Genomic DNA, 21,824 nt, shown 5'->3' on the forward strand with positions numbered 1-21,824 from the left:
ATGATCCTTAGCGCTAAAACAATAGATTGTTTTGATGTGATGTCATAGTGTTATAGGGCAATTTAGTTTGTTGTAATTATCTTGTTACTATAAAATCCTGTGAAAAACCTGTGAAAACACAGTTAACATCAAAATGACCTGTGAAAAAACCTGTGAATTTTATTTTCCATGGAGAAACCTGTGAAAACCTGTGAATTTCAGCATGATAAAAACTCATTGAAACAGAAACCTGTGAAAAACCTGTGAATTTGGGCATGATAAAAACTCATTGAAACAGAAACCTGTGAAAAACCTGTGAATTTGGGCATGATAAAAACTCATTGAAACAGAAACCTGTGAAAAACCTGTGAATTTCAGCATGATAAAAACTTGTTGAAACAGAAACCTGTGAATTTCGGATGATAAAAACTCGTTGAAACAGAAACCTGTGAAAAATCTGTGAAAACAGCTGAAATGCTTTTATATAATTCTAATTTTCCTCAACATATTTTGAAGGCATATGATCATACTTATGACACTAATAAACAGCTACAGTAAATTTAACTTGACATTATAAAAGTTTCTTTATAAAAAATCCTAAATAATGATCTCACATAGGATGCACGATCCTGCTTACAATCCTACTTAAGGATAACAGTAGCATTTTCCACAGAGTGGCTCTTCATCCACTGAATTCCAATTGGAATTTAAAAGTTGATTTTTGCGGAGGGAGGAAAACCAGTAAACCCAGAAAAAACTCAGAAGCACAAATAAGCAACAAGCAACTCTGCTCACAAAACAACACCACAAGCCTTGCAGAACTCGAACCCAGGTCGCATTGGTGAGAGGTGAGCGCTCTCACTGCTACGCCACCCGTGCTTCCCTAGTTAGGAATAGGATCCCAAAAATATCATATGATTCTATGCTGGAAACTATTATTTACTGAGTTCCTGCATATATTATTGCTTATGGAAATGCTTATCTACATGCTTGTTGTTATTAAAAACACCTTTAATTTAGTTAATTTATTGAATGTAAACATATAAAACAGCAGTGCCCTAATAATGTGGCTTGGGTCAGGAATGGAATATATAATTTAAATGCAATTTTGACTTTTTAAAATTTTCAGGGGTAATAACACTCTGCAAATATGGGATGGGTTGCTTCAATTCCAACAATACCGCTTATATATCCCAATAATTTCCGGGTTTGCAATTGATCACGACTACAAGCTAAAACATTTATTAGCAATAATGATAATACATTTTTATAAAATTGAATAAATTAACTGAAGAATGCATGGCATTTATCAGATGGTGCTGTCTGCCAGAAACTTATTCTCCTGTTTCTGAAATCCTCCAAGTGAAATATAATGCTCAAACATTTTGTATTTGTTTTATTATTATTTTTTATTTTAATCATAATGTGCTTAGCTGATGTCTTTCTGCTTCAGTGTTGAAAAAAAATTTTAAAAGAAAAACTTTTGGTTAACTAGTAAGTTTCATTCGGATAAAGCGTTGATAATTTTTTAAATTTTAGAAAATGGACATTACACATTGAAAGCTTAACTATAAAATAAAATTAATACCTTATTTTGGCTGACTTTTTGATTTTTCCCCTTCTTTTGCAAGAAAAAACAACCACAACCCTCACCGCCATTTTAAGTATGCTGGCTCGCTTTATTAGTCAGCGGACTTTTTCTTGGTCACATGACGAAAACACGATCATTGATTGGCTGTTGGCATTAGAAAGCAAAAAGGCGGGAAATCAAAAGTTTTTTCGCTCATTTTTGCAAAGAAACCTTCCTTGGTTGATTTGTAATGAAGAAAAAACTATTTGTTAGAAGATAAAAAAGCCTTCAAAGCTTTTAAAACAAAAGATCTTAATTTTTTGAGATGAAAGCAAATATGTTTACTCAAAATAATGCCTCTGCTGAAGTAAAAATGAAGACATCAAACAAAAAAACCCTGAGTATATTGACAAGAATTAAAAATGAAGGTTCAAGTTGTATTCAAGCAAGCAGTATTATTCAGTGGAGGTAGGTTTTTTAAATTTAAAAGCTATTTGAATATTGAGTTCTATAGATATATGCTGTTATGTTTTGGCAAGTTAAAAAATGCAGCATTTGAATCTGAACTATAGCATTTTTCTCTTTTTACAGCCTCAAAAGCTGATGAAATCACCACAAAACTTGAAAACTACAGACTGTACTTCCCCTTTTTGCTGGTTAGCTCTGGTTTAGCTTATAAAAGAGCTGGATCTTAGATAATGATAACTACTTATGAGCTCTGTCTATATGGCTCTTGCCAACTGGTCAGTAAAATTAATTCTTATGCGAAAAAAAGAAGATAAGCCTATCTAGTTATAGGTAAATTATTGTTTTCAGGCTTTAGTTATTGAAGGATTTCAAAAGAATTTTATAAAAAGAATGACAATAAAAAATGTTGAAAAGTTGAACTTCAGTTTTTTAGATCATGCATGGTCAAATGTCAGACATGAGATCATAGCTCAGTATTAAAATTGCAAAATCCCAGTAGTGACCTTTTTGTAGCTTATGGACTCAAATTTTGCTATTTTATAACACTTAAGGTGACTGCCTACTTTTGGAAATTGATTTAAGCTTTTTTAAAAACTTCGATTTTCCGAATTGAAATTTAATGCTGATTCCAAATCTGGAAAGAAAAATAGGGTGTCCCGAGATCGTTTTCGAGATAATCAGCATTTAATGGAAGCTTACGCACGAGCTTTTGGAGTAAAAATTGCGCCACCGGAAGTGATTAGAAAAAAATTAAGATTAATAAGATAATAGTTATTTGCAGACTATATGATTGCACGAACGAAGGCTAATCAATCATTCTACAATAATACATGGATATTTTCGACAAAAAGACAGAGAGATACATTGATTTGTCATATTTTGTAGTTTCGGTGCTCTTAAAAAATCTCATAAAGTCGAACAAAAATCCCTACAAAAATCTATTTTTTCACGTGTTCCTGATTTAAACTTTTCCTAAAACTTTTTCGAATGAGCTATCAAAAAATATAGAGTCCCGTGCAAAATTTGAGGGTTTTGCCCTGTTGAAGCTCAAAACACGTATGGTTCTTCAATAAAATCTTGTAGATTTTTCAGCGGTTTTTGAGCGCGCGTACATCGAGGGCTCAAATCGAACGTTCAAAAGTAGGCAGCCACCTTAATGCATAACTGACAGAGATGGGAAAACAAAAAGGCTTTTTTTGTAAATTAACAATCAAAATTTAATATTACTACATGTAGGTGCCATTTATATATAATGCTTCTGTTAATGAGCTCTGACTTAGTGTTTTTGAAGTAGGATTTTACAGGTTTTCTCAAAACTTGCAATGTAAGCTTTTCACAGGTTTTTCACAAATTTTAAGTGTAATATATTTACACAGTAAAATAGTTTTTTTCCTTATTAAACCTGTGAATATAATTTTCACAGGGTATTTTAGTACAGGTTTTCTGTCTAGAAATGTTTTGCAAAAAACCTGCAAAAATAATACTCACGGGTTTTTCACAGCATTTTGAACCTATGAAAGTGTCCCTTTTCACAGGTTTTTGACAAATTCAAATCTGTGGATAAAAACCTGTGAAAAAACCTGTGAATTCTTTTCACGGGTTTTTCACAGGTTTTTCACAGGTTTCGAAACCTGTGAAAGTGTACGTTTTCACAGGTTTTTAGGTTGTGAAAACCTGTGAAAAAATTTCACAGGTTTTTCACAGGTTAAATTTTCACAGGTTTTTCAAAGGTTTTGAAACCTGTGAAAGTGTACGTTTTCACAGGTTTTTAAGGTACTTAAAACCTGTGAATTTACATGTTTTTCACAGGTTACATTTTCACAGGTTTTTCACAGAATTTCCACAGGTTCTGGAACCTGTGAAAGTGTTCCTTTTCACAGCTGGTCTGGATGTTTGAAAATCCTGTGAAAATTCTGTGAAAAACCTGTGAAATTCCTAAAATTGAGAGTTATTTTTCACAGGTTTTTCACAGGATTTTCACAGGTTCTCAGCCAGTAGTGGGCACAGGTTCTCAGCCAGTAGTGATACTTGATTTGATTTTCTTTATTGTTTATTATGATTATTTTTTTCATCTTCTTAATTTACTTTATTTTAAAGGTACAGCTAATGCCAAAAAGGCTTTAGAAAATGTTATAATTAATTCCTTTCCAGAAGTTTGAAAATTCAAGTCTGTAATTTGATATACAGCTATTTCAAAAAAAAGGTGGTGAACTAGGTTTCATTGCATCTTGCAACTTGCATTAGCTTGCATGCTGCATCTTGCATAGCTTGCATGCTGTGCCATCTTGGATCTTGCTTACTAAGCTTATAGTACACTCAACAAAATTACTCGACTCTGATTGGTTGAGAGGAGTACAATTATAGCGTTAATTGTACTCCGTAGGAGTACCGAATTAAGTCGCTATGGCAACACGGCCAAAACAATGTCAAAACAATTATTTTCTATCATTTTGTACTTAAAAAACATATAATGAAATTTTAAAGCCGTAAGAACTTTTTTATGCATTTTAGTTGCGCGATAGACTGAAAATCGGCCGCCAAATAGACAAAGATGAACGGCGTCGCTTCGCATTTTTTACTGAAATTTTGTTGAGTGAACTATAAACAAAAAATCGCACGATCTTCTCGTACAATTTGGAACTAATAGACACTCTTAATGTTTTGAAAGTTCTTGTAATTGCACTCGCCTAAAGGCTCGTGCAATTACAAGAACTTTCAAAACATTACTCGTGTCTATTAATTTCCAAATTGTACTCGAGATCGTGCGATTTCCTATACTAATTGAAATGTATTATAATCTTAAATTATGTAATTCATTGTATTGTATTCATATGTCAACACAGAATGAATTATGCGGGAATAATTGATATGCACACAAAGTTTAGAAAAGTTTCACATCGTTTTGTCATTTTAGTGCAGTTCGGGCTTGGTATGCAATATGCAACAAAACCTTTACCAGCCTTTTTTGAAATAGGTTGTAGCTGTATCACTAATATATCTATTATATATACATATATATAATTGTTATAATATACTGTACCAAATAAAGTAAAAGTCTGTTACATTAGTTCTCTGTTAGTTCTCAGTGGCCAAGAAGTTTGATGGTGCCAGTGACAGTCATACAACAGTTCTGAGTGGGCAACTTACGCTACATTTATTCCCTAGGGAATAATGATACTAAAAATCTTAATATGGCTTTGATCACCTAGACTTAGGAAAGGGAACAAGATGCATTCTGGTATAGCTTGGGTATAAACATTTTTTTCTGGTCATCTTATATAGTGACTTGTTCTTCCTTCAGATAGACAAGAGTGCCTTTGTTTTTTTTAAACCTGTATTTAGATCTTATTAACCGAGCGGGAGGTCTGTACGGGATAATCTTGACCGAGGTCAAGATTATCCCGTACAGACCGACCAAGCTCGGTTGATAAGAGTTTTATTATATGACCACTTTTCATTGAAAAGGACAAAATGTTTTCGCCGTAAGATTAATATGCGATCGGACCGGTTAATACTGGAGAATCTAGACCAGTCCGCGATGTGATCTATTAAATCAGATTGCTCGATTTGCTAGTGTCCAGGCTCTAAGATTCACGGTCGTATAATAAATATATATAAAAACAAACAACCTTAACCTGTATATTTTATGTTGTGGACAATAATCCTACTCTACTCTAAACTTACATATTGTTATTTATTTATCTAGCTGACACAGATGGTGGACTTCAACAAATCACAAATTATTTTAATGTGACTATCAGTGGAAAAGTAAAAGTCGTTGCAATTGGAGAACGAAATACAGTCGAAATGAATATGTAAGTTTACCTAGTTAGGCGATTGCCATGTAAGAGCACGATTTATTCTGATTTATTTATTTACCCTTTTTGTATTCAGTGTATATGTTTGTCATAGTGATCCTTGATGAGCGATATATGTTAATATATGATGTATGATATATGATGAGCGGCATCTAGGTATGCAGTCTCTATTTACATACTTTAAAAAATCATTAGTAGCTGTACACACACACACACACACACACACACACACACACACACACACACACACACACACACACACACACACACACTTACACACACACACACACACACACACACACACACATACATACATACATACTTTATTCGTCCTCTTTAAGCCTTTTCGGAATAAAGGGCCTAATTAATTACAATTAAAATAATACTATATATGATTATATAAGAAGCAAAAAGAAAAGATCAAAGGATAAAGTAAATAAATAAATAGATAAATAAATTGTACATTTAAATTACATTAAGGTTTTAAGAAATCTGAAATGTGATGTTGTTTTAATGTCCGTTTAAAGTCTTTCACGGTTGGGCTTAACTTAAGGGCAGAGTCTAGTGAATTCCACAATCACAGGGAACCCAGTTTTCGGAGCATTTAAGTCTTAATGGGTTTAGGTAACTTTGCTCTTTATGACCTTCTCTTTGTTTGAGTTTGCCTAATGGTCGTGGGTCGTGGGTCGTGGGTACGAAGTCGTGGGTCGTGGGTATGAAGTCGTGGGTCGTGGGTACGAAGTCGTGGGTCGTGGGTACGAAGTCGTGGGTTCCAATTTTTTTCCCAAATTTATCATTTCTTCACTATACTTCCAAATCGAGATTGTGTGGATTTGTTCCTATAAATTCGGTGCAATTGTGGGTTGTGCAAGGTAGTCTGTGTCTATTTGGCCTTTAAATATGGGCAGAAACTAAAGCACGACTTTTAGGGTGCTTTTCAATGCCTTGGTATCACAAAGGACTATTTGACTTTAAATAGAGAATGCGCAGGATTGAAATCAACGTATATTTCAAGTATTTAGTTCACTAATATGTTGTTCAACGTCACGCAATTCGGACACAAGGTCTTTAATAAAAGAGGTGTTGACAACTCTCAATTTGTTCAAGTAAACACTTGACGCTGTTTTGGACTGCTGCTTATCAAGAGCTTTTGCCACTTTAACCAAAACAAAAGACCGACCGAAGACGTCCAAACAGATCTGTTTAGAAGTATACCCGTCTATGAATGGCCTATCGTCTATTAGAATATAGTCATACTCGACCAACTTTAGAGCTCTATATAACATAAAGAAACGAATTAGTATTCCCTGTTTGTCATTGGTAGTTAAAAGCAAATATTTTGAGTTTTGGTGTGATAATAGAAAACGAGAGGAGCATCTTATCAGATATTTCCATAAACTTTATACCAACAATCAGAAGCAAAAATAGACTATGTGAAAAGCGATCGAATTAGAAGTGTGTTGAGAATGATTCGAAATTCATAAAAAATTTTGTAGTGTCCACACACCGTGAGCCATGCAGAGTAAAATATTTCAATCTATTGCATAGCTAGGCTCTTTCCAGTCGCACCCAATACGAAAAGATACTAGATCTCTCGTATACATTAGGACATAAAATTAAAATTTGGTTCCAATAAAACTGAATATAAGGTTTGAGACTGGTGATGAAGATGAAGATGAAGATGGAGACACGTGTTGGAATCTCCTAAACCTGCGATTACTCATCATTCCATGTAGTTGGTGGACATGATTTTTTAAAGGGCTGACTCTATTGGAATTTCTACTTTCCTTATAATTTAGGTATGGACCCGCAAAATCAAGAATAAAACATCGCTTTGATTATACTTACATCAAATCGGTTCTTCTCTAAGTTACTGAATGTAACTTCTTTGACCTTCTTGGTATTTAAGCCCAACTGATACGCTGCCGCTGCATAAAAGCAGTCCTCATCAACCTTGGAGTCGTAGGTAACGGTAAACCCCGCACTTTCAAGTCATTTACTCAGGATTTCCATATTAACACAAAGACAACTACTAAGAAATAGTGAAACAAGCTTTCTCGCAACGAAACACATAGAACGAGGAGAAACGTAATGCCGAACTAAACGCGAATTTGCTGTCCATCGACTTCGCACGTTTGCAGCGGCTTGTCGCTCCAGTTTCTAGTTAACATCCGGATAAAGTCCATTGAAGACTCCTCGTTTAAGCGAACAAGGTAGACGACTAGTGGTTTTTGCTTGTTTGGGTTTTTTTTATTTTCTTCTTTTTATTTTATTTTCTTTCTTTTTTTTTTTTTTTTTTTTTCCTACGCTAAATTTATGTTTAAACAGCAAGGCCAATATACTTAAATGAAATGTAAGAAAGTGCTAAAAGGTTTTCCAGGCCACCAATTTTGGTGTATATTTATAACACTGTCACGCAAATCAGACACAGACTACCTTGCACAACCCACAATTACACCGAATTTATAGGAACAAAGCCACACGATCTTGTTTTGGAAGTATAGTGATAAATTTAAATTTATAAATGATAAATTTTGAAAAAAAATTGGAACCCACGACTTCATACCCGCGACCCACGACTTCATACCCACGACCCACGACTTCGTACCCACGACCCACGACCCACGACCCACGACCATTAGGCAAACTCTCTTTGTTTCAGATCGGCCTACGGTTACATGAGCTGTAATCAGATCTGACCTGTTGGGTATTTCTATTTATGGGTTGCCTGTGGTGTTTAATGCATTTTATTAGCAGTCTTCTTTTGACTTCTTACTAGAGAGTTCGTTACCAACGGTTATTAGTTTGAACAAGGGCACTAGGACACCGAATGTGGTTGGATTTCTATAGGTTTTTTCCCCTTTCGATTATTTGAATTAAATTAACGTTATATACTTGTTTACTTATCTTGTGTCCGTGTTCCTTCGTTGTCTTCGTTCGCTGTTGTAGTGCAGACGTTTTCATTCCAAAGGTCAAACGGTGTGAATAGCCTACGAGCGTTACTTCTTTAACGGCCGTTCCGTACTTGACTCTGTTTGTACTATACCAACAACAACGCGACCGCGCGATGCTCCTTACGTCAGTAATATTCAACCGTCCAGTTAATATGGTTAATCAAATCCACCTTAAGTTCTATATAGAGTCCCGGGGTAGGCTACTAGCCTGCTTGCCATTGTTCTCTCGTCTGCTCGCTTAATCCAATTATTTTGAAAGGTGGGGTGGCAGTGTGTTTACACAGCGATGACAGATGCAGCACCAACGCTACTGTACGAACCACTGCCGAGCCGAGTTTGCCTAATGGTCGTGGGTCGTGGGTCGTGGGTACGAAGTCGTGGGTCGTGGGTATGAAGTCGTGGGTCGTGGGTATGAAGTCGTGGGTTCCAATTTTTTTTCAAAATTTATCATTTATAAATTTAAATTTATCACTATACTTCCAAAACAAGATCGTGTGGCTTTGTTCCTATAAATTCGGTGTAATTGTGGATTGTGCAAGGTAGTCTGTGTCTGATTTGCGTGACAGTGTTATAAATATACACCAAAATTGGTGGCCTGGAAAACCTTTTAGCACTTTCTTACATTTCATTTAAGTATATTGGCCTTGCTGTTTAAACATAAATTTAGCGTAAGAAAAAAAAAAAAAAAAAAAAAAAAAAGAAAGAAAATAAAATAAAAAGAAGAAAATAAAAAAAACCCAAACAAGCAAAAACCACTAGTCGTCTACCTTGTTCGCTTAAACGAGGAGTCTTCAATGGACTTTATCCGGATGTTAACTAGAAACTGGAGCGACAAGCCGCTGCAAACGTGCGAAGTCGATGGACAGCAAATTCGCGTTTAGTTCGGCATTACGTTTCTCCTCGTTCTATGTGTTTCGTTGCGAGAAAGCTTGTTTCACTATTTCTTAGTAGTTGTCTTTGTGTTAATATGGAAATCCTGAGTAAATGACTTGAAAGTGCGGGGTTTACCGTTACCTACGACTCCAAGGTTGATGAGGACTGCTTTTATGCAGCGGCAGCGTATCAGTTGGGCTTAAATACCAAGAAGGTCAAAGAAGTTACATTCAGTAACTTAGAGAAGAACCGATTTGATGTAAGTATAATCAAAGCGATGTTTTATTCTTGATTTTGCGGGTCCATACCTAAATTATAAGGAAAGTAGAAATTCCAATAGAGTCAGCCCTTTAAAAAATCATGTCCACCAACTACATGGAATGATGAATAATCGCCGGTTTAGGAGATTCCAACACGTGTCTCCATCTTCATCTTCATCTTCATCACCAGTCTCAAACCTTATATTCAGTTTTATTGGAACCAAATTTTAATTTTATGTCCTAATGTATACGAGAGATCTAGTATCTTTTCGTATTGGGTGCGACTGGAAAGAGCCTAGCTATGCAATAGATTGAAATATTTTACTCTGCATGGCTCACGGTGTGTGGACACTACAAAATTTTTTATGAATTTCGAATCATTCTCAACACACTTCTAATTCGATCGCTTTTCACATAGTCTATTTTTGCTTCTGATTGTTGGTATAAAGTTTATGGAAATATCTGATAAGATGCTCCTCTCGTTTTCTATTATCACACCAAAACTCAAAATATTTGCTTTTAACTACCAATGACAAACAGGGAATACTAATTCGTTTCTTTATGTTATATAGAGCTCTAAAGTTGGTCGAGTATGACTATATTCTAATAGACGATAGGCCATTCATAGACGGGTATACTTCTAAACAGATCTGTTTGGACGTCTTCGGTCGGTCTTTTGTTTTGGTTAAAGTGGCAAAAGCTCTTGATAAGCAGCAGTCCAAAACAGCGTCAAGTGTTTACTTGAACAAATTGAGAGTTGTCAACACCTCTTTTATTAAAGACCTTGTGTCCGAATTGCGTGACGTTGAACAACATATTAGTGAACTAAATACTTGAAATATACGTTGATTTCAATCCTGCGCATTCTCTATTTAAAGTCAAATAGTCCTTTGTGATACCAAGGCATTGAAAAGCACCCTAAAAGTCGTGCTTTAGTTTCTGCCCATATTTAAAGGCCAAATAGACACAGACTACCTTGCACAACCCACAATTGCACCGAATTTATAGGAACAAATCCACACAATCTCGATTTGGAAGTATAGTGAAGAAATGATAAATTTGGGAAAAAAATTGGAACCCACGACTTCGTACCCACGACCCACGACTTCGTACCCACGACCCACGACTTCATACCCACGACCCACGACTTCGTACCCACGACCCACGACCCACGACCATTAGGCAAACTCCTGCCGAGCCTAGACTGGGGTAACACGATCTCCCTCGGCCCACACTCGGACCCGAACGCTAGTAATTCGAACCCTAAGACGTGACTACCAGATTACGGCCTCTATAACTTAACGCACTACAGGATACTAGAGATTTAAGTAGCATAGATCAACGACAGCACGCTATTACCACACACTTTTTACTCAAAGAAACTTCCCCCTTTTGCATCATCAACTACAATAAAGGAATTTCTTACGATATTTCGTAATAGCAATCTAATCTTTATTTGTTTACTTACTTGTACATGTCCAGTCAACGTGAGCGTCACCTAAAATGACCTACTGGTCGATATTAATATTTTTGAACTGTAACTGTCTGATCGTTGAGGTATAGAAAAGTTACATTTCATTTCGTAAACAGTACCCTGGGTTTAAGATATGCTTCCCTCTAATTGGACTCTAATATTCTAAGGAGAGTTAGTAACTTTCTTTGCAATTGAAGCGAAAATGTTACTGATACCGAAAATATTACTAATGCCGAGGGAGATCGTGTTACCCCAGTCTAGGCTCGGCAGTGGTTCGTACAGTAGCGTTGGTGCTGCATCTGTCATCGCTGTGTAAACACACTGCCACCCCACCTTTCAAAATAATTGGATTAAGCGAGCAGACGAGAGAACAATGGCAAGCAGGCTAGTAGCCTACCCCGGGACTCTATATAGAACTTAAGGTGGATTTGATTAACCATATTAACTGGACGGTTGAATATTACTGACGTAAGGAGCATCGCGCGGTCGCGTTGTTGTTGGTATAGTACAAACAGAGTCAAGTACGGAACGGCCGTTAAAGAAGTAACGCTCGTAGGCTATTCACACCGTTTGACCTTTGGAATGAAAACGTCTGCACTACAACAGCGAACGAAGACAACGAAGGAACACGGACACAAGATAAGTAAACAAGTATATAACGTTACTTTAATTCAAATATTCGAAAGGGGAAAAAACCTATAGAAATCCAACCATATTCGGTGTCCTAGTGCCCTTGGTTTGAATTTATTCAGCCCTGATTGCCAATCGATTTACAGTTCAGATCAGACTACTGCAGCAATTATTCTCCAACCACAGGAAACCCATATTTAGAAATGGTATTTTAGAACTTTTTGTAATTGAAAAATACAAATCATTCAACCAGGATCCAAAAGCCGGGTGTCCCAGGTATCGGTTTGTATGTCTTCCCTTTTCTCATTATATTTTGAAGAAATAACTACTGTTCATTTGCTAATATCTATTTTTTCTTCTTCTAATTTTACAGAAAAAAGAATCAAAATGTGACCAATAAGAAGGGAACAGAAGATGCTGAAAATAACGGTATAGTGTACTGAAGGCTATACAACATTAAGTATTGGGACTGAGCAATAACACTTTGTCAACTTATATGTTACAGTGTAAGAGACTGATCATTAGAAAAATCATATTTATTAGTATTATTCAGGGAAAAAGTCTTAATTTTTTTTATCGAATCCAGAAACCTCTGGGCTGATGTAAATCAGGGCATGGTTATAACCTACAGATCGAACCATCAAACAACTTCTGGGGTTTTCTAAGCCAGCGTACGGCTAACTCACAGATCGAATTGGAGTTAAATGGAAGGAGGATGATCACCGGTAAACATGGAGAAATACTGTCGGACAGAGTTCGTGCTACTCCTTGAAATCCTTGAGAAGTCCTTGAATTGAAAACACGTTTTCAAGGGTGCTTGAAAAGCCCTTGAAAATAGGGGAAAACGCCAAAAGTCCTGGAATCTCCTTGAATTTAATGCAAACTTAATGCTATTTCTAACTTTCCTTTTAAATAAATAACGATTAAAATTGATTGAAGGAGTTTCTGGTTGCTTGTTTACTGGTTGGTTGCGTGTCATGATCGTTTTTTATTGGTGGACGTGGCCCCGGCTGAATTAGCTTCACTGTAACATTGAATCAATAATTAAACCACGTTCTATTACGAAAAACTTTATCCTTGAAAATCGAATTTTTGTGCTTGAAAAGTGCTTAAAAAGTCCTTGTAAAATGTAGCACAAACCCTGCTCGGACCAAGAGAGAGACCTAACAAACTCTACTCAGGTGTCCAGGAATCGAGCTTAAGATCCCGACGGTGAAGGGCTGAAAAAAAAAAAAAAAAAGGGATGCGATGAGTCGTGGTGTGTTGTGGTGTGGTGTGGAGATGCGTTGCAGTGTGGTGTGTTTGTTGTGGTGTAGCATATTTCATTGTGCTGTTTGCTTTGCTTTTCGGTGTGGTGTAGTTTGGTGTGTTGTTTTGCGTTGCATTATGGTGTGGTTTGATTTGGCGTGCAGTTTTGCGTTGCGGTGTGGTTTGGTGGTGAATTTTTTATACTTTTTAAGTCGTGGATACACGAAGCATAGAAACGAGTTAATGATTTATGATTTATATGGCGCCCTTTCTATATGGATATAATCAAAGGCGCTTTACATTGAGTTGTGAATGACAGATCGCTTTTATGCAATTATTGTGAGGGGTATTAATATGCAAATGTGGCAGTCACTCACTCACTCATTTACTAAGATGTTAGCAGCTCGATAATTAAACGTTTATCTATCGTCTTACGTCATCTGTTTACGAACGTTACGCCAAACTTACTTTCGTACTTCATACTCTTGTCAGGGAACCCAATATCTCAAGAGTGCAAGTAAGATTCAGAGGAGGGCATCCACGAGTTTGCCAGTTTTCTGCAGTTTTCTGTGTTGAAGATCATATTCTTCTCAAACGAAAGTTAAGCCGGGATACTAAAATTTGTTATATGTATATTTATTTCTCTTTTGCTTGCAGATCAAAGTGCTGCATTTGATGATGTTGGTGATCGAACAGACGATAGTCATTGTTCTGGTATGCTAAGCTCATAAAGAAACACTAAATGATATTGTCATGTTATATTGTTTTCTCTGTTGTCTTCTCTGTTGTGTTGTATTGTGTGTTGGTTGTGATGTTTTGTTTTGTTTTGTTTTTGTGTTGTGATGTGTTATATCGTCTTGTGTTGTGTTCGGTTGCGTTTTGGTAGTGTTGTGTCTGTTGTGTTTTGTTATGTTTTGATGTATTATATTTTGTTGTAATGCGATTTAATTGTTATATTGTCTTGCGTCTCTGGTCTGGTGTTGTGCTCCGATACGTATTAGTGTGATTTGTTTGTTATGTTTTGTTTTGTTGTGATGTGACGTGATGCGTTATATTATGATGGATGTGATGTGATGTGATGTGATGTGATGTGATGTGATGTGATGTGATGTGATGTGATGTGATGTGATGTGATGTGATGTGATGTGATGTGATGTGATGTGGTGTGATGTGGTGTGGTGTGGTGTGGTGTGGTGTGGTGTGATGGGATGTGATGTGATGTTTATATTTTCTGGTGGTGTGTTCCGTTGCGTTTTAGCGTGGTGTGTTGTGTTATGTTGTGGTGCATTGTATTTGATGTACTTTTTCTGTATCGGAGATCATATTTTCTCAAATGAAAAACGTTCAAATTGAATTGATATCCCGAAACAGCCTCTGGGCTGATCAAAAAGTACGGAATACAAAAAATATTTCTATTTTTGTCTTTTTTGTTTTGTGCTTGCAGATCAAACTGCTGAATATGATGTTGTCGGCGATCAAACAGACGATAGTCGTTGTCCTGGTATGCACATTAGCTGATATAAAATTAGAACATTGAAAAATATTGTTATATTATGTTGTGGCGTTGTGTGTTTTGTGGCATGCGCTGCTACAGTGCAGTGTCTCACCGCTGTGTATTTCAGACCGAGGATCGCGGGTTTGAGTCCCCGCTGAGCCACATGTGAGTTGAGTTTTCTTTGATGTATTGTTCTATCCACCATGAGGGTTTTTCTGCGGTTTTTCCTGTGAGTTGAGTGTTGTAAATAATGAATGTAGTGGTAGTGACACAGGGAGCCCAATTTAGATTAAAGTGAATGGTGAAAATAAATCGGAAAAATTAAATAATTATTTTTTCAATTCGAAGTCAAGATAATATCCTCGTAATACCATGGATAATATCCTCGTAATACCATGGATAATATCCTCGTAATACCATGGATAATATCCTCGTAATACCATGGATAATATCCTCGTAATACCATGGATAATATCCTCGTAATACCATGGATAATATCCTCGTAATACCATGGATAATATCCTCGTAATGTAGGAGAATATTTGGTTTGTGACGGGGAAAATGCTTGTTAGTAGACCAAAGAAATCATTATTACTCACTTGGATCTGTCTATCCATATTTTTATGATTGTTTACGTTGTCTTCGATGAATAACATGAATACAATATTCTTTTTATCATGCCTTCTGTTCCTCGTAATGCAGCATTTGAAGGGTCTTTAGGTTTAAGTAACACGGTAATCGGCGCCGTTGTAAAAAAATATTTGCATTTAAAAGGGGTAGAAATAGTATGTAACCTCTTATTTCTCTCTCCTTCCTCTACTCTCTCTCTTTTCTCTCTTCTGCTTGTCTCTCTCCTTCCTTCTCTCTCTTCTCTTTCTCGCTCTCTCCTCTTCTTCTTTCCCTCCTCTTGCTCTCCTTCTTCTTCTCTTATCTCTCCCTCCTTTATCTGCTCTTCCTCTATTCTTTTCTCTCTCTTTCCTTTCTCTCTGCTTTTCTTCTCTCTTTCTTCTTTTTTCTTCTCTTCTTCTCTCTCTCTTCTACCTTCTTCCCTCTCCTCTCCCTTTCCTCTCTCTCTTTCTCCTTTCCTCTACTTCCTCTTCTCCCTCTTCTCTTTCTTCTCTCTCTCTTTTCTCTCTCTTTTCCCTCTCTTCTCTTTCTTTTCTCTCTTTTCTCTTCTTCCTCTTCCCCTTCTTTCTTCTCTTCTTACTCTCTCTCCTATTTCTCTCTTTCCTCTCTCTCTTCTCTCCCTCTTTTTCCTCTTATTCACTTCTCTTCTGTCCTCGCCTGCATCTTCCTCTCTTCTTCCTCTATCTTCTCCTTCTTTCGTCCTTCTTTCTCTCTTCCCCCTCTCTCTTCTCTCTTTTTTTCTCTTTCTTCTTCCTCTCTTTCTTCTTCTACTCCTCTTTCTCTTCTCTCTCTCTCTTTTTTCTCTTCCCTTACCTTTTTCTCTTCCTTCCTTCCCTTCCTCTCCTTCTCTCCTCTCTCTTCTCTCTTCTTTCCTCTTTCGTCTCTTCCCTCTTCTTCTTCTTTTTCCTCTCTCTCCTCTATTCTCTCTTTCTTCTCTCTCTTTCTTCTTCATTCTTATTCTCTCTCTCTTTCTCCTTCTTTCTCCTTCTTTCTCTTTCTTCTCCCATCTTTTCTCTCTCTTCTCTTCCTCTCTCCCTCTCTTTTCTCTCTCTCTCCCTCTTCTCTCTCTCTCTTCGTCTTTTTTCTATCTTTCCTTCTCTTTCTTCTCTACTCCTCCTTTCTTCTTTTCTCTCTCCTCTCTTTTTCTTTTCTCTCTTCTTTCTTCTCTTCTCTTCTTTTTTTCTTCTTCTCCTCCTCTCTTTTCTTCCTCCCCCCTCTCTCTATCTCTTCTTCTCTTTTTCTCTCTTATATCTCCTCTCTTCTCCTCTCTCTCTTATTGCTTTTGTCTCTTCTCCCTTTTATCTTTCTCTTTTCCTCTCTCTTTCTTTCTTTTCTTTCTTTTCTTCTTCTCTCTTTCTCTTTCCTCCTTCTCTCTCTTCCTCTTTCTTTTTTCTTCTTCTTCTTCTCTTCTCTTCTCTTCTCCTTCTTTCTCTCCTTCTACTGCCTATGCCTCTCTTTCTTCTCTTCTCCTCTCTCTTTTCCTCTTCTTCTCTCTTTTTCTCTTCTCATCTCCTCTCTCTTTCTCTTCCCTGCGTTTCTCTCTTTTCTCTCCTTTGCTCTCTCTCTTCTCTTCTCATCTCTCTTCTTCCTTTCTTTTTCTCTCTCTCTCTTCTCTTCTTCTCGCCTCTCTTTCTGTCTCTCCTTCTCATCCCTCTCTCTATGTCTCTCTCTCTACCTATCCTTTCTCTTTTTATCTTTCTCTCTCCTCCCGCTCCTCTTTTCTTCTCTCTTTCTCTTATCAATTTCTTTCATTTCTTCTCTCTCCTTCTCGCTCTTATCCTCCTTTTCTCTCTCTCTTCTCTCTTCTTCTTCTCTCCTTCTATTTCTTTCTCGCGCTTTTCTTTCTCTGCTTCTCCTCTTTCTCTTCTCTCTACCTCTTTCTCTCTTTTCTCCTTTTGTTTCTTATTGCTTCTTCTCCTTCTTTCTCTTTCTTCTCTTTCTTCTTCTTCTTCCTTTTTCTTTTCCCCTCTCTCCCTCATTCCTTCTTCCTTTCTATTCTCATCCTCTTTTTTCCCTTTTTTCTTCTCCTCTCTCTCTTTCTCTTCTCTTCTTCTCTCTCTTCTCTCTTCTCCTCTACCTCCTCTCCCTCTTCTCTCCTTTCTTCTCCTTCTCTTCCGCTTCTCTCTCTCTCTTCTCTCTTCTTCTCTCTTTCTTTTTTCTTTTTCTCTCCTTTCCTACTCTTTCTCTCTTCGCTTTTTCTTCTTGTCTCTCCTCTATCTTCTTTCTCTTCTCCCTCTATTCCCTCCTCTCTCTCTCTTTTCTCTCTTTTCTTTGCCTCTCCTTTTGCTCTTCTTTTCTTCTTCTCTCTCTTACTTCTTTCTTCTCGTGCTCTTCTTCTTTCTTCTCTCCCCTCTCTTCTTTCTCTTCTCTCATCTTTTCTCTTCTTTGCTTCCTTCTCTCTCCTTCCTCTTCTTCTTTCCCCCGTTCCTTTCCTCTTCTTTCTTCGTTTTCTGATCCTCTTTCATCTTCTCTCTTCTCTTCCTCCCTTTCTTCTCTCTTCTCTTCTCTCTTTTTTCATCTCTCTTCTTTCTCTTTCCTTCTCTCTCCCTTCCTTATCTTTCCTCCTCTTCTTCTTTCTTCTGTCTTCTCCCTCCTTTCGACATCCTCTCTGTTACCTCTCTCCTTTCATCTCTCTCCTTTCTCTTCTGACTTCTCTTAGTTCCTTTCTTTCTTCTACTCCTTTTCCGTCTTCCTCTTCTCCTTTCTTCCTTCTCTGCTCTCTTCCTCTTCTCTAACTCTCTATTTTCTTTCTCTTTCTCTCTTCTTCTTCCTCCCTCACTTTCTCTTCCTCCTTCTTCTTCCTTTTCTCCCTTTCTTTCTCTCATTTCTTTTTTTTTCCTCTCTTTCTCTCTTCGTTCTCTTCCTCCTTCGTTCCTTTCTCCTTTCCTTCTCATTCTTCTCTTTCTACTCTCTCTCTTTTCTTCTTCCTCTGCTCTCTTCTCCTCTTCCTTTCTTCCATTTCCCTTTTCTCTCTCCCTCTCTTCTCACTTTCCTTTTTCTCTTTTCTTGTCTTCCCCTCTTTCTCCTATCTCTCCCTTCTCTCTTCTTTCTCTTCTCTTCCTCTTTACCCCTTTCTTCCTTTTCTTTCTGCTTTTCTTCTTTTTCTTGCTCTTCTTCTTTCTCCGTCTCCCTTCCTCTTTTTCCCTTCTGTCTCCTTCTTCCTCGTCTCTTCATTTATCTTCTCTCTCCTCTCTTCTCTTTCTCTCTTCGTGTTCTCTCTTCTTGCCTTTTCTTCTTTTTTTTCCTCCTCTCTCTTCTTTCTTTCTTCCCTCTCTCTCTTCTTCTCTTCCTTCCTCTTCTTCCTCTTTTTCTCTTTATCTCCTCTTCTCTCTCTTCTCTTCTCTCTATTCTCTCCTCCTCCTCTCTTCTTCTCCTTATTCTCTTCCTCTCTACTCTCTTTCCTCTTCTGTCTTTTCTCCTCCTTTTCCTTCCTCTCTCTCTCTCTCCCTCTTTTTTTCCTGATGTTTCCCTTCTCTTCCTTTCCTCTCTAATTCTTTCTCTCTCTCTCTTTTGCTCATTCTCTCGTTTTCCTTCTTTCTTCTCTCCTCTATCTTTCTTCTCTTTTCTCCTTTTTCCCTTTCTCTTGCTCTCTCTTTTCTTTCTCCTCTTCCTTCTCTTTCGCTCCTCTCTTCTTTCTCTCTCTTCTTCCTTCTCTTTTCTCTTTCTTTTCTCTCTTCCTTCTTCTCTTCTTCCTTTTTCTCCTTCTTTCTCTTATCTCTCCCTCTTTTCTTCCTTCTCTTCTCTCTCTTCTTTTCTCCCTTTCTTCTCTTTCCTTTCTCTCTTCCTCTCTAACCTTCCTTTTTCTCTCCTTACTCCCTATCTTCTTCTCTCTCTCGCTTCTTCTCTTCTCTCTTTCCTCTTCTTCTCCTCTTTCTCCTTCCTTCTCTCTTTTCTCTCCTCTCTCTTCTAATTCTACTTTCCTCCTCCAGCTTCTCTTTCTTCTTTCTTGCTCTCTTCTTCTTTCTTTCTCTCCTTTCCTTTTTTTTTCCCTTCCTTTCTCTCTCCCCTCTGTTCTTTCTCTCTCGCTTCTTCTCTCCCCTTCTTCTCTCCTTCTTCTTCCCTCTTCTCTACTTCTTTTCTCTTCCTTTCCTCTCTCCTTCTTCTCATCCCTTCTCCTCTACGTCGATATCTTCTCTCTCTCTTTCTCCTCTCTCATTCTACTCTTACTTCTCTCTAAACAGCTTGACACATTACTTTAAAAGATCCTATTTTAAAATTATAATAAGTATTTTTTTGGAGTGATATGGAATATTAAAATACAATATATAAATAAATATATATATCCACAGGATAATATGCAGAAACCCCGATCCCCCTGCAGATACACACAAGCAACCCATACACCTGCGCATATGTACTAAGGGAACACAATCTCCGCACACCACTGCGCATACACATACACACATACACACATACACACACACACACGCACACACACAGACACACACACACACACGTATATATATATATATGTATACAACTTTGTTCCCTGGGGCACTCCGGCAGGGATAGGACGCCATTCAATTAGGCAATCCTGTGCTAGCTTCACTCTCTGCCTCCTATTCATCAGAAAATCAGTGATTCTTCGCATGATGTGAGTTGTAATTTCGTACGAGGAAAGTTTCCTTACTAAAATATTATGATCGATCAATTCCAAAGCTTTACGAAAATCAAACAAAACTATTACAATTGCTTATGATTCTTAACCAGCTTTCATGATAATGAAGTTTTGTCCTATTAAATAAAAGCCCTCCATGGTAATTTTCACTAAACCTGATATTGTGTTGAATTATCTGTAGTTATATTTCATTTTTCCCTCCCTCCCGTCCTCCCTCCCTCCCTCCCTCCCTCCTCCCATCCCTCCCATCCCTCCATCCATCCTTCCATCTATCTCTCCATTTATTTAATTGTTTGTCATATTTTCCTAATTTATAGATGACGTAATTAAGGGAGTCGTTGCTGAGATTAATGGACAAGATATAAAAACTGTTGATTGCAAATTATTTGCTAAAGCGGTTGCCAAATCTCTACACCTAGACAGTACATCGGTCGAAACTCCATCTCCGATAATTATGAAGAATTGTCAAAATTTGTGTGTTGCTTTGAAAGAAGAAGGAAGACTCGACATCGTTGAAGAATTGAAAATTACATTACCAAATGGAATGACAGGTTGTTTAAAATTTCGTACTCCTTACCCACTTTTCACGCTGGGGAAAATAGCACCTGAGGCCACGTCCATACTAATTGGTTTTCCAAAAACTCCGTTTTTTTCTCACCGAAAACGCTTCGAAAGCTTCGCATCCACGAAAGCGTTTTCCTAGCGTTTTCGCCTCTTCACACTAAAACGATTAAAAACGCAGATACAAACGGAAATGATTCAATATCGTCATTGGCGCTTGCGAAAAAGAGACGTGCCAGTGTGAATGACATAAGCGTTTTTAAAAGCCTCCGATTTCGAATGTCTCCACTCTGGAGAGCGTTTTCACATTTAGTTATTTGTCGATCGTTTAGTGTGGACGTAGCCTGAAATCAGCGTCCTTTAAATTAATGTTCCATTTCAGCTCCATCTTAATGTGATTATGATGGTTCTTTCAACCGAAGTGTAAGTTGTTGTTATAGACGAGAGATAATCCTCCGAGAGGGTTTAAGGAAAGATGAAGGGGGTAAGAGGCAGAATTTTTCTCTTAAAGACTCCTTCATTACCCTTCTCCTCCCCTACCCTTCTTCACCCTCCTCCACAAGATCCCGACTTCTGAAGATCCATGTTATGTCCAAGAAGTGTGTAATGACAAGTTATTTAAAATATGTAGGGCCACTTCGACCAGAGCAAACAAAGTTTCAAGAACTGCCTGTAAAGGACAGACAGAAGTTGACCGAAGCTATGTCAGGTAAGCATAAACTTTTAATACGTCTATTTTTCAAGTTGGGAAAAAATGTTTAAAGTAAAAAGTAAATCAGTCTTTTTTAGCCTATAGACGGTTTTTTGGGTGGTATACGCTGCTACAGCGCTGTGTAGTTCATGTCTGGGGTGGTAGGTTCGATTTTCCACAGAATTGTGATGTGTTGTTTTCTCCTTGCCACAAGAGTTTTTCTCCGGCTTTTCTCTCAATAAAATCAACATGCGAATTAAGTGTTGTGGTTTGTAAATATTGAATAGGATGATAATATGCCTGGAATGAATCTCAAGAACCCTTGCATTGACGGGGAGAGTTGGGTGTGAACGTTTAAGTTTCTTGCTCTATTGACCACTCTAAAAACTCCAGTGTATGCGGGCTTAGCCTTGAATCCAGGAGTTGCTTGTTTCGTTATTCTAATTTCTGCTTTTGTTTACCGACCTCAGAAGTTAGGTTAAGCTCGCACACACTGGAGTTTTAAGAATCGTCAATTGTTGCTTGAATAACTTGTGTATCAAGCTCCTAAATATGCTA

At 37.4% G+C, this 21,824-nt stretch overlaps 2 protein-coding genes and 1 pseudogene across 2 annotated transcripts in view; 1 reads left to right on the forward strand and 2 right to left on the reverse strand.

Annotated features, from left to right (window-relative positions):
- Nucleotides 1–21,824, forward strand: part of LOC148910514 (uncharacterized) — a 29,164-nt gene that overhangs the window by 3,637 nt on the left and 3,703 nt on the right. The window contains exons 5-10 of the mRNA XM_089031245.1: nucleotides 5,724–5,832; nucleotides 12,400–12,455; nucleotides 13,932–13,988; nucleotides 14,719–14,775; nucleotides 20,332–20,565; nucleotides 21,207–21,284. Of these exons, the coding sequence (XP_088887371.1) occupies nucleotides 5,724–5,832; nucleotides 12,400–12,455; nucleotides 13,932–13,988; nucleotides 14,719–14,775; nucleotides 20,332–20,565; nucleotides 21,207–21,284 (591 nt within the window). The remainder of the gene's footprint in view (nucleotides 1–5,723; nucleotides 5,833–12,399; nucleotides 12,456–13,931; nucleotides 13,989–14,718; nucleotides 14,776–20,331; nucleotides 20,566–21,206; nucleotides 21,285–21,824) is intronic.
- Nucleotides 16,033–17,292, reverse strand: LOC148910515 (uncharacterized; annotated as a pseudogene).
- On the reverse strand, nucleotides 17,470–19,916 carry LOC148910516 (uncharacterized). Its single transcript, XM_089031368.1, has 5 exons — nucleotides 19,875–19,916; nucleotides 19,234–19,299; nucleotides 18,465–18,634; nucleotides 18,288–18,344; nucleotides 17,470–17,632 (listed from the first exon to the last, which is right to left on the reverse strand). The coding sequence occupies exons 1-5, from the start codon at nucleotides 19,914–19,916 to the stop codon at nucleotides 17,470–17,472; spliced, it is 498 nt and encodes a 165-aa protein (XP_088887494.1).

Source organism: Actinia tenebrosa, unplaced genomic scaffold, assembly GCF_029948245.1.
Source record: "Actinia tenebrosa isolate PJP-AT-01 unplaced genomic scaffold, QUT_ActTen_1.0 PGA_scaffold16__25_contigs__length_10494907, whole genome shotgun sequence".
Classification (NCBI taxonomy): domain Eukaryota; kingdom Metazoa; phylum Cnidaria; class Anthozoa; order Actiniaria; family Actiniidae; genus Actinia; species Actinia tenebrosa.

Coding starts and splice junctions, on each gene's coding strand:
- LOC148910516 (XM_089031368.1), bottom strand. CDS start 19,916: ATGGCGTCCTATCCCTGCCGGAGTGCCCCAGGGAACAAAGTT. Junction 18,345..18,464: donor GAAAGAAAAGGAAGAAAGGG/GTAAAGAGGAAG, acceptor AATGGAAGAAAG/GAAGAGGAGAAGAGAGCAGA. Junction 17,633..18,287: donor AGAGTAGAAAGAGAAGAATG/AGAAGGAAAGGA, acceptor GAGGAGGGAATA/GAGGGAGAAGAGAAAGAAGA.